Source organism: Plectropomus leopardus, chromosome 5 (genome assembly GCF_026936395.1).
Source record: "Plectropomus leopardus strain MGB_pleo_1.0 chromosome 5, ASM2693639v1, whole genome shotgun sequence".
Taxonomy (NCBI): Eukaryota; Metazoa; Chordata; class Actinopteri; order Perciformes; family Serranidae; genus Plectropomus; species Plectropomus leopardus.
The window spans coordinates 24,890,567-24,903,190 of NC_142180.1; the positions used below are offsets into that span (position 1 = coordinate 24,890,567).

General features: G+C 38.6%; 1 protein-coding gene across 2 annotated transcripts in view; it reads left to right on the forward strand.

Annotated features, from left to right (window-relative positions):
- Positions 1–1,295: 1,295 nt before the first annotated feature.
- The window catches only part of LOC121938034 (guanine nucleotide-binding protein G(q) subunit alpha-like), a 46,181-nt gene continuing 34,852 nt past the window's right edge, over positions 1,296–12,624 (forward strand). For both annotated transcript variants that reach the window (XM_042481331.2, XM_042481324.2), the window contains exon 1: positions 1,296–2,497. In XM_042481331.2, coding sequence (XP_042337265.1) covers positions 2,362–2,497 — 136 coding nt within the window. In that variant the 5' untranslated portion in view covers positions 1,296–2,361. The remainder of the gene's footprint in view (positions 2,498–12,624) is intronic.

The window sequence follows — 12,624 nt, forward strand, 5'->3', positions numbered from 1 at the left end:
CATCTTAGTTACTTACTACAAAAAGGGGAAAAAGGGAGGAAAGGACAGTAAGACAGATGAAGGAATGGGAGGGAAAGAGTTTGTTTTTTCGTGTAATGTTGGCTCCTTTTTAAAGTGGTGTAAATGCCAAACAGAAATAAACCTCATTCTGAAAAGTCTGACTGTTTTCTTCATTGCTACCAGCATGTACTTGTACTTTTACCTTCAAAACTTGAGTACATTGAACATCGTAAGATTACTTTTGATGCTTAAGTGCAATAAATATCAGATACTTTTGACTTTAACTTCTACCAAAGTTATTTTCTGGTGAGCTGTTTGTACTTTTACTCAAGTATGGCTTGCAGGTACTTCATCCACCAGTACCAAAGGCCTGCCTGTGTCAGTGGGAGTCCTGGATCTTGGTAATCAGAAATCAGAAATACTTTCTTGATTTCCAGGGGGATACTGTGGTTTGTTACAGTCTCTCTGATGCCAGCATAGAAAAGTATAGCAAGTGGAAATATGTACAAACACAAGTAGGCTATGTACAAATATTAACACAGTAATAGTAACCAATTAGCACAACATTTAAATATTAAAAAAGTATAAATCTCTGAGTGTGTAAACAAAAATGTAAAGAAATACAATAATTGACAATTAGCACTAATATGTTGATATTTAAATTAAAATCTGGATAATGTGCTGAGTGTGTAAAGTGTGTAAAAATATAAAAAGTGTTTTCAACATAAAACTGACTTGTGCTACAACACAATGTATAAAACTAGTAATTTCAAAACATAAAAAAAATGTAAACGTGTGCAATGCTACAATGTACATTAGAGATATACATATGTAAGAATACAGTAAGAATATATACAATAATTTGTCACATCTTAAATATAAACTACATCCAAGAGTTGGAGGAATATATATTGTGCATTTGAATACTTGCACAGAGGATTGCTGTCGTCTAAATATTGCACCAAATATTGCAGTTATTGAGTGTGTCCGCAGACAGATGTTTGAATGCTTTTAGAAGTGAACTTGTGAAACTCTTGGATTCAGCAGTAAAGATTAACAGAGTCAAACAGGGATGAGCTCAGTGTGGCTGTGCAGGTCGCTGACAGGAGATGGGCGTTGCCCGTGCAGCCAAATGTCAGTTGCCTTCTCTGACACGCCTCCGAGAGGAAGACTCCCTCTCAAGCAAACTTGGGAACTTAACCATCCGGCAAAGACCCGCCTTAAACGCCCACAAGCTCTGATTTCATTCACTCTGCCTCCTGTCGATCAATTATATCCCAAGCGACGTCAGCAGCAGCGCCACACCGGGGCTGAGGAGTGGGTGACGAAGAGCCATCACCACCAGGAAAAAACACCAGGAGCGTTAAAATGCACGGACTACAGGGGTCCATTTGACTGTCAGATAGACGTTTTGGCATTTTGAGGATTTGGTGCTGGTGAGGTGTTTTGGTGAACACTAGCTGAAGACAATGAAGGTCCTCTGTCAGGCCGAGGTTTCTGGTTTTTAGCCAGTTGGCTGCATTTCCAGGGATGTCTAGCTGAGCTAATCGAGCTAGCTAACAGTTAGCCTGCCCATTTCGCTACGCTGGTCACTGGGTGCCTCGGACTGCAAGAGGATAGCTGCTCCAATTTGGAAAGCGATATTTTTTTTTAAAAGTCGGATTGCTACAAGTGCTATCGTTTGTCGAGTTGTTGACACAGCGGGCTAGCCTTTGTGTTTGTTCAGTAGATGGACAGTTTGACGGGCGCTCATTGTCACTGCGCGGGCGTACAGTGTTGGTTTCGGGGCGGCTAGCCTTGTACTCGGCCGGCAGAGGGATTGGACAAATGTGGCAGCCAGTGGTGTCCCTCTGTCTCTGGGACCGAAGTTAGTAAATAGCAATTAAAAACGTTTTTTTTTTTTACGAGTATTATCAGGCTAACTAGCAACGCGGATTGGTGGAAATCCATTAACTTGTTAGCTTGGTTAGCAGCATTTAGCTCACAGGCTAGTTAACGTCACCCAAACTAATTCCAGCTCTTTCTGGGAGCTGCATCAAATAAAATGTTTTTTTTACACCTTCGCTTGCCATCTGAGATGTTTGCGGACATGTTGCATTGCAAATTTTCTGTGATCAGCGGTCAATCCCTGTAGCCTGAGGATTTACACAAGACTTTGCCTAAGCTGTCAAATATTTGACACTTGACAGCAGTTTTACCATCAACAAGGAAAGGCCAGAGTGTGCACCGAGCAGAAAGCCTCCCCAGCTCCATTATCTGGATATAACTTATTGCAAACGGCCTGTTGCTCATTTATTTGATACTTTGTGTGAGGTGTAGCCCGGTGCCCCCTGTCAGACGGGCTTTTCAGCTCATGCGGTGATGACTTTAGACTCCATGATGGCTTGTTGCCTGAGTGAAGAGGCGAAGGAGTCCAAACGGATCAACGCTGAGATCGAGAAACAGCTCCGGCGAGACAAGAGGGATGCAAGACGGGAGCTGAAACTGCTTCTGCTGGGTAAGTCTGCATGATCTTTCTGCTGGACACTTCATCTCTGCCTCTGATACGCACACAAACCTGCCAAGGCTTTTGATTTGATTGCTTTGTAAAGGTTTTGCATGCCTACCAATGCACCCACAATTGCACCAGCCACATAACCCCTGGTCACCACAGGATTTGTTTGTGATGTGATAGGCAAATCAAATTTAGGATATTGTTCAGACGGTGTTTCCAGTGTAACGGGAGCGACTAGAGGAAGAGCTGAGAGCAGACAGTGACCCAGGGAGCTTATTTCAGGATGTCTGCAGGTCCTTAAAAAGTCTCAAATTCAATTTAATAAATATTAGGCCTTAAAGCATATATATATATATATATGTGCTATTCAAATACTAGGAAAGTATTTAACCCCTTGAAACCTGAGAAAATTTAAATTCTTTCAAAAACATGGAAAAAAGGCAATAAGCGACTTAGAAGAAATGAACAAAAATTAGCCAAAAAAAGTATAAGAAAATTATCTAAATATTAGGAGGGAAACAATACAAAAAAGTTAATCAAGCAAACAAAATGACTTGAAAAGAAAGTGCTTAAAAATATTAATACTTCTGCCAAACAATGTTTAATATACAATTATGATCTTGAAATTTGCAAAGCAGTTCTTGCCAAGTTGCTAACTGCCTGTTTTTCCCATCTTTTCAAAAGAGAGCAAACCACTTTGCTAAGATCTGAAAGCTTTAAATACTTGTGAGGGCATCTGAACACACCACAAGAAAAGCGATGTCAATCCAGGCATCAAAGGGTTAAACGTTAATCCACAGAGAAAGGCACACAGTCTGTATTCAAAAACTGTGCCATTAAACAAGCTGTTGGGGCTTTATGGAAGTTGTGATGTCACATGTACTCTATGTAAATAGTAGAAACTGTTGATGTGGTGCCATAACAGTCATTTCTCAGCTTCAGTGGCGGTGCAAAGACACCGAGAGCACAGATGCAGAAGACCAGGTACACACATTCAACCTCAAAACGGCATACACCGTTGTGTTACGGTTTCCAGGTTGAATTACATATTTCCTCAAAACGATGTGCAACTAGTTTCAAGGTTTGTTTTCTCCTGTTTGATCTGGTGCCAGATGTGTGCCCAGTCAGCAACAATGTGTATATAAACCAAATTCTGGTAATTATTTTGTAATTAATTTTTGTTTTCATTTCACACTTTCTGTGGTGCATTAAACATAACTTTTCCCAACCAAATAAAGGTCCTTTGGAGGGGGACTTAAAGAGAAAGGCACTAAAATGGAGTGGTTCAGACAGAGGGTGAATACAGGTATATTCAGGCAGACAATATGAGAAAAATCATGTTTGTTTTTTTTACATTAAAGCATATAACATGTTCTAATAGAAAGCCCAAATGCAAGTATTAACCTGAAAATGAGCATCACCTGGGACCATTAAAATTGAATTTGTGAGGTGTTATTTGCTACAAACACTATATTAGTTTTATTTATTTGCCTCTTTAATTTCTTTTTTTATTAAACACAAGTCAAGCTTCTCTGCATGAAAGTCCACATTTCTGTTACAAATCTTTAAACCCACCATTAAACATAATGCTTTATTTTTTACTTTACTTGCACTTATCTATTGGCAAAATGTAGATTTACCTCACTCACTCTAATAACATTATTCCTACATAAAACCTCCCTCTGCAGGTAACTACATTGTTTATGGATTACTTGCCTACCTTTATACTTACCTGCAAGGCCTGAATAAGAGAAAGATGATTTGTCCAAAAATCAGTCTTAAATATGGTTTCAAATATTTTAAAAGGTTTTAAAAACATTGAATTTAAGTATCTGAAACCTGTAGACGCCTTGTACTCATATACTATATATACAATTTTCTTTGAATGAAATTTCTACCAGTACATATACCACCTCCTTCCAAACTATCATTTAATGGAGAGGTGGACAGGAAAAAAACTCCTCAGCTAATAATCTAATCACAGCTTGTGTCATAGTCCTCTTGTTTCTCTTTTACCTTCAAGGCTCAAAAAAAAAAGCCGTTTGATTGACTGTCAGATTGATGACAAGCGTTTACACAAGACACGCTTAAGACCACTCACAAGACAACAGAGGCAGAACATTGTCTTCACTTCCTGAAGGCTCTTTACTTACACGAGGCTTGTTAAAGGTATCTGACTTCACGTCGGCCTCGCAGCGTAGTTATGCGATGGTTATTCAGGCTTCATTTTGGGTACTGTGTACCTTTGCTACAAGTTTTAAAACACACTACTGCATTAGCAAATGGGTTGTAACATTTGAAGTTGCTTGTTTAAAGTCATGTATCTACTTGTTTATACTGTGAAGTTTAAAGTTTCACATGTTTGTTAGTAGTCAGGACTTATTCTGAGATCTGAGATAGATTATCAAGCATGAGTTTGGTTGAGTAAAGCTTCTCACAACCAGCTGTCAGCAGTTCCCTTTGTTCCTGTAGTCGTCTTCCACATCCCTTTAGTTTTATCTGCCTGTAAAACGTGGCTTAAATAAAGAAAAAGAGTTGGTTTTAATTAAGTCTGCTTCAAGGGAGACAGTGTTCTCTTGGTGTCTGGTCTAGAAAAAGGCCTTTGCTGAGGTGGCCCACTCTGGGAAATAACTGTTCTGTGGAGAATAGGCCGTGCCATCCACAGACAATTTCTCTTGTTAAACGAACGGTAGCAGAGCCATTGTGCATTTTTGCGTTGTATTATACCGATGGCAAAATCTGCTATTTTGTTTGTTGCACATTACCATTAAGTCCAGGTTTAGTAGTTACTACAAACAGCATCACTAGAACTAGAAAGGATTCAGAATTGTGCTTTAAGTAAACTTTAGTGAAGTCTGTGCTTTGTTGTCACAAGTGACTGAATTCACACTTTCTGGTTTTCACTATGCTCGCTCACATTTGCAAAAACTACTTCCAACGCCGAAAGGAATCCTAGCTTATAAGAGATAACCGTTCTTGACTCTGTTCTCAAACATTTCACATGTATGAGACATATTATCATTGTCATGGAGGGAGCTGCACATGCTGATTGCTAAAAAAAAAAAAAAAATTGTTATAGCTCTGCAAGCAGATGTTCAAACTTTTACAAGCAAATACAGCAGTGGGTACTATTAAGCTTAGAATATGACCATAATAGCTCATCAGAAAGAGCAATTGAGAAACCCTTGATGCACAGAAACATTATATAATGGATGTCAGTGGAACAACTCGTGGGCCAGGACAACATCTCCATAACTGTCCTTTAACCCTGTTTGAGCTTAGCAGACCCAAAAACAACCAGTTTACAGATTTGTTTCGTGGAGGCAGATGGAGTCAAAATTGTGGATGTTTTTGACAACTTCTCATGGTAGCTTTTCAGCAGACACACAAAGTCCTGCGTCCTATTAATACACACAATGAAACGGAGCTTCCTTGCACACACAAACTTATTGAGTCTTCATCCGATTATTTAGTTCAGATGTTGATTTGAGCAATCTAGCCAGATGTTGAAAAGGCGTAAAATTGAAAATGAAACTGAAAATGAAAAATGAAACATACACAGAAATAAGCCGACGTTCTTCTCTTCCATCTCTGCTCTTCCATTAAAGCGGCTCCATCACTTTCCAAACATGTGGTCACACTGAACGTATGCTGTAGTGTTTATCTGATTACTGATCAGCGCAGCATGATCTGTATGTGAGAGAGCATTGATCCGTAGAATAAGTGTCATGAGTGCGAGCCCATGAGGGAGACTTCCCTAAAAATGCGGGGTCTTGCCTGGCGGCGGTGCCTTACCTCCTGCATCACACAGTGTTGTGTGTCTAATGTGCATTCTCATTGGCCTGCATTGGGTCCTCTCGTCACTTTTTGGATAAACCAGCAAAACCGTAACTTAAAAAAGTGTTGATTTACTTACTCTTTGTCTTAACCCTAAGATTAAACCTACAGGATTTTTATTTGTATTTTTTGTACTTTCGCCTTTTTGGCTAATTTACTTTTTAATTGATCTTCATTTTTTTTAAATGATCATTTTATGAAGATACACTTAGATTTGTGCTCATTGTACTGCTGGACTAGACTTGTCTACAGATTTTCAAATTCTTTCTACCTGACTGCTGATAAATTCTCAAATTGGCCAATCATTATGTTATATTGGAAAATATGTACAATTAAATAATGCTAAAATATATTACCATTTAAGTGGACAAACTCATGTCCAAAAACAAAAATGTACCCAATAGGGTGGGTCTAACTACCATGCCTCTTCACTGTGGAAAACTGATGAAAGTGCACTCAGAGCAAAAGCTTTGACAGTCATGAAGTGCACATGGCAGAAGTCTGCCAAGATGGTTTTCTGCCAGAAGCTCTTTCTATTAGAAATCGACCCCTTTTAACCCATTCGAAACCTTTTTCCTAATCTTACCTAAAAAATCCTTTTCTGAAAGGAAGCCCTTCAGGCGATGTGTGCGCCTAAGCTTAAACTAAAGTGCATTAAATTGCATATAAAGTGTAAATGGGGCCTTTGATTAAAGGATTGTTAGATACTACTACAGCATGACAGATTCTGGATTTTTGAGGCCAATACCATGATTGATATTTGAGAAATTAAAAAAAAATGTTAGAGATTTATTGGTTGGACTTTAGATACTTCTAACTATATTTGGCTGGTGAAATAGTCAGAGTGGCTTATGAATATTGCTAAGCACCAGTTCCTTTGTCAACAAGACCTCAGTCTGTCATCGTCCGCAATAATCCGGATTTATGCAAAATAAAAGATATCAAACTACAAGAATATGTCGATATTTTGATGAAATAAGACCTCTCAGTGTGACTGAATGCAATGCGACATTAAGCACCGCTTCTCCACTCGTAAAATGGCTGAAACAGTTCATGGTTGGCACCTCGCAAAAGGCATCTGTTGACTCAGTTGGCCAACATATTGCCAAACATTGATTAGAAATATAAAAGTGTTGTTGGCGGAGAAACATATTGTTATTGTCCTTCTTTTCCTGCTCACAGATGAGATGGTGACTCATTGAAAGAGATTGATTTGGAAGACATCCCTCTTCCGTCCTCGCAACCGCAATTTTTATTCGACAAAAATGCTCAAGTACAAATTGCATTTTTGTTTCAGCTTGTGGTGGGAGTCTGCTGTCACAGTATTTGGGCCTGTGTAAAAAGGATCTAAGCACCACAGAGTGAGTTGTAGTGCACTCTGGTTGTCTCGCTTCATTTGGAACCTATTATGGACCTTTTTGATCCTTTTATAGACCTTCACGCATAGTGTAGCTTTTTATTGTGTTTTTGGCTGCATGTCACATCTTGAGTCTTTTCTCTACAGTGGCTTGTGACTTCTTCAAGTCACTGATGGATTTCATATTTTTGTTGCTGATTTGGGACAGAAATAATCAACTTTTACCCTATATACTTTATTTATTTTATTTAACCAGGAATATTCCCTCTGAGATTCAAAATCTCTTTTTCAAGGGAGTCTTGGCCAAGACGGCAGCATGATGAATTTCACATAATCCCCCCCTGCCCCAAAAGACCAAAAAACAACAGCAAAAAAAAGAAATTCAGTTCGGATCTTTGAAATCAAAACGGGGAAAACCATGCCCCTGTCCACCTTTTTATTTAAGATTTCGCAGGGTTTCTTTTGCTGTTGTGTTCTATTTGCTCTGCAACAGAAATGGCCCACCCGTGCCATTTCAATAATCTAATTTTCATCAGATTTTATAAAATAAAACATTGATCTAAAAGATTTATAATTACAGAATCATGAAATATTTGTTATCGTTCCATAAGTTATTTAAACTAGGTACATTATGAAATCATTTGCTCTCTCTGGTGCCACCGTGCATTTACGTATGGTGTTGCATGACACATAAAATAGCACAAGGGCATCAGTACGAGCGTACAACGTGATGACGTGGAAAACAGAACCCTTTGCATTCTGCTGCTAGCTATTATGTTTTTTTATTTTAGATCAATATCAATCTATCTATCTATCTATCTATCTAGTATAGTATAGTATTATTATATGATGTGATGTGATGTGATGTGATGTGAACACAACACAACACAACACAACGGTTTTGCGCGACAACCATGGAGAAATAGCGGCATAATTCTGGCAAAATATCATGTCTGCACAGCGCGTAAGATAATGTAGCATAAGATCATGACTTAATGACAGGAAAGATAGAGGCTTTACCTTTCTGTTGCAAAAGGAATGAATGCTCTAGTTTTTATGGCTCTTATTTTAGATATATTTAAACAGGACCGTGCAAACAGTGATCCCCAGCAGCTGTTCGTTCACGCGTTAACAATGAAAGCTTTGGTGATTTTGCCTACTAATATTTCATTTTTTCAGCTGGAAATATTCAGCCTCTATATTTCTCTGACTTACCTGTGGTGATTACGTTGTTATGGAGTTTTAAACTTTTTTATTAAATGGCTATAGTTTGGTCCGATGCAGTATGAAATACTTATCTGTGACTTATAAGGTAGATTGCTGGTTTTGTGTGACGCTTAAAGGAAATTATTCCAGCTTTTTTCGGGAACAGGCTGGTTTTCTTCAGTGGTGTGGTTAGCTCACGCATGGTAGACATTTAGGATGAGGAAGAGCCCAGTTCAGAGGAGTGCTCTGCTGCCTGCTCTGCAGCTAATGAAAGTCACAAGTAATTAAATGTGTACAGACGGAGCCCAGCGAGCTGCAGTAACAACGCCAGTTTGTGAGCTGTCTTCAGTAAATAAGGCCTTTTTTCCCCCAAAATGTGGGAATGACAGTGTTTGTTAGTGCAGCCGTGTCGAACTGCTGATGTTGAATTTCAAATTAGTAGCTTCCCTAACTGAAATTGGCAGATGCACACTTAAGTGTACAGAGGATGTGATAATAAGTTAGGTTCCTTTGCAACGGCAGGAGACTGACAGTAATCAGTAATAAGCGCTTTCTATGAAAAAAAATCTCTTTTCTTGTTATGACAGTATATTTTCATGTTCTTGTGATATATTTTTCTTAGGGTTATTTCATACCAAGTTATTCTATAATAACAAGAAACTCAATGTCCCAATGTGATTTATTGTTAGAAAGACTGAAGTTCTTTCTTAAAACATTGAAAAATATGTCATAATATTAAAGAACTCCATAAAAATATTGCGAGGAAAAGAAGTTATGTTGTGCATCGTGGCAGGAAGCAAACAATAACTAGTTACAGAGACTTTAACTTTTCCAGTGTGGATCCACTGTTGACTGAAGGTTAAGTCATTCATATGGATGAGAAACCTGTAAAACATGTACTAATTTTAGTACTGCACAAATGCTATGTTTATTTTCCTCTTCTTTGCATATGTGTTTGTACTGTAACACCCTTTACAGATCAGGCATCTTGGGAATTTAACTTGCTTCAAATGTGGTATTGAATAACAGAAAATAACACTATATTGTTAATAAAAATATATTGAGTAATAGATTTTACAAGCTTAATAATATATAGTGTCATCTCTTGTGTTTCCGTCCTTTTCCTTAGTCTAAAATTGTGAAGTCAGCGTGTATGTTGAGGACCTGACAAATAAACAAATAAACAGGACCTTTGTCTCTGACAAATAAATTGCTGCACCTCGTTGTTTTATAGCCATAACAGCCAAATATCACCTCTTGATAACAGTGTCTAGAGCTTTTAGGAAACGCTGTTGGGTCACCAGGCAAGTGTAGGGTTTTCAGCAAGTTATCAAGTTCAAGTTATCATAGCAAAGGTGAATCGCCCGAAATTAAGACCAGCCATACTAATGTCAGAAAAAGGCAGTGCAACACAAAAATGTTACTATTATCACTCTTATCATTATTCTTTGTCTTGTATTTGGGATACATTCGAACTACAGTTCCCATGATGCTTTGGGGGATGTGAATAGTAAGTGTAATGGTTGCCATGGTTTCAGTATGTTATGCTATGGGTTTCAACTTGATCCCAAGTTTTTTTTTAGCCTATATTTTTGTACATTTTGTGAAAGAGGCACCATATAAATATCAACAGATATCAGCTCAGTAAAAGCTGGTTGGGGGTGTATGACTCTGTGAGCATGCACACTTGGACCGTCACCCTCTTTAAAAAAGAAAATCTCAATGAATGAGAACTAATATTTCATGCATGAGTTAATATAAACACTTTCCACATAGCCTAATTTTTTTAAACCTTTTTTTTTTTTTTCAAAAATTCACAATAGTAAAGTACAGGAGTACAAATTTTGTGTCTTTTCAAGCAGAAATATCCCCCATGTATTCCCCTCCCTACTCATAACAGCAAATAAATAAAATGATAAAAATACATACATAACTGTCAAGTAAAATTACAATTTGTTAAACACAATATAGAAATAGAATTAAAAACAAACAAAAAAAAATAATTCAAAAGATACACAGGAAATATATGTTGCACCTATAAAGTAATACACAAGATTAACAATGTCAACCTGTCCATTTGACCCATTCTAGTCAAATGGGATAGTTTGTATAGTTTTAAAATAGGAAATGAGAAGCTGAGAGCCTAATTTTTAACTTTGTTGCTGATTAACTTTTGTCTTGGGCCCTGATACACCGAGTTGGGTCAGCCTCTCAGTCAGCCGTCTGTCAGTGTTTGGCCGTTGGTGGGCGTCTGTCTCCCCAGTCTTTGTGGTGTGTCCCGCACGGTTGTCAGCTTTTCCCAAGGCGATTCAGCATGTTGAATCGACATCGGACACAGCAGAGCCCGTCTGATTGGCAGATCAGCTCAGATCACCAGAAGAGAAACAGATATGGGGAAAGTAAACAAACGGCTAAAGTCAAGAGGGAGTGTGTTTCGAAAGAAACATGTTATACAAGGTTATTTTTCTTTAGCCGTTGAGCCTTTTGGCAGAAACGTTTCCTGGTGGTTTGTGTTATTGTGCACTGGTGCACCTTATTATCTTTCTACATCAGGTTGGGTCATTAATGTCCTAACTGGCTAACCAATGTCATCACACACTTCCAGTTTCCCTTTTTTAATGGCCAATACAGACGACCGCCGTTTGCTGGTATGGAGGGGTAATTCCTCTAATGCAGGTGAAGAGCATACGTGCCGTTGGCTGTCGTCTTTGCAGTCTGTTCTTGTGCAATTTTTCACACACAGACACAGGCGAAGTGAGGTGATGCAACAGTTGGTTTTTGCCGCCATTAGTTCTTTGATGTCGATTTAGTGTGTCTGGGCCTTTAGGCAGTTGCTAAAAAAATAGTTAAACAAATCCTATCCATAATGTTTCTACATACAGCTCGACCATAAAATAGGAAATATCCTTAAGTTTTAAATAACCGCTCAGTGAAGTTGAATTCAGTATTATTGTAGATGTTGAAGTTACCACAGATACAAGTATATTTTGATGCAAAATAATGGTTACAAATTGTTGCCTGTTTACACATCTAGTAGATACAGAGAAACATTATCATTCATTTGGAGTTGTGTTTCTCTTTAGCTGCCTGATGCTCGACTATGTTCACCAGCTAGTTGCTGGCGCGTATGTCTGCTGTTTGGTGCTGTGAAGGTAACGTGCACTGGGTTTTTAGAGCTTTTTGTGCTCAAAACAGTTTCCTGCCTCAGCTGAAAGTGACACTATGACAGTGCTAAGACTGAAATGAAACAGTGAAGTCGCAGCCACAAAACCCCCAAAATGAGCTGAAAGACGCTACAAAGGTTCATAGAGCTGGTCAGGTGACAATTATCTGGGAGTTCATCTCCATAGCCCCTTTCAAACTGTCTGTTCAAGGCCGAAATATCACGCCATTATTCTGCCTTGCTTTTGTGTATAAAAGATATAATTGCTGAATGATGGAGCTGAGTTGTCTCATCTTTCAGCCAGCAGTAACATCAACATCAGGACCACAGACAGAACAGGTGTGACATTTTTACGACATGTTGTGTGTGCGACCCTCCGCCGGGAGATTTAAAAAGCAGCTAGCAGCAGCTAGCATCTAACTCGAGGAAGAAGAAATGCTATTGAAATGTCTGCAAACTGGGTAAACAGTGAAGTCTAGCACCTCCTCAACCTCTGAGCAGAGGACGAGATCAGCTGCCGTATAACAGGGGCGGTACCGTTTGTTATTACCATGTTATGTCTTTGTT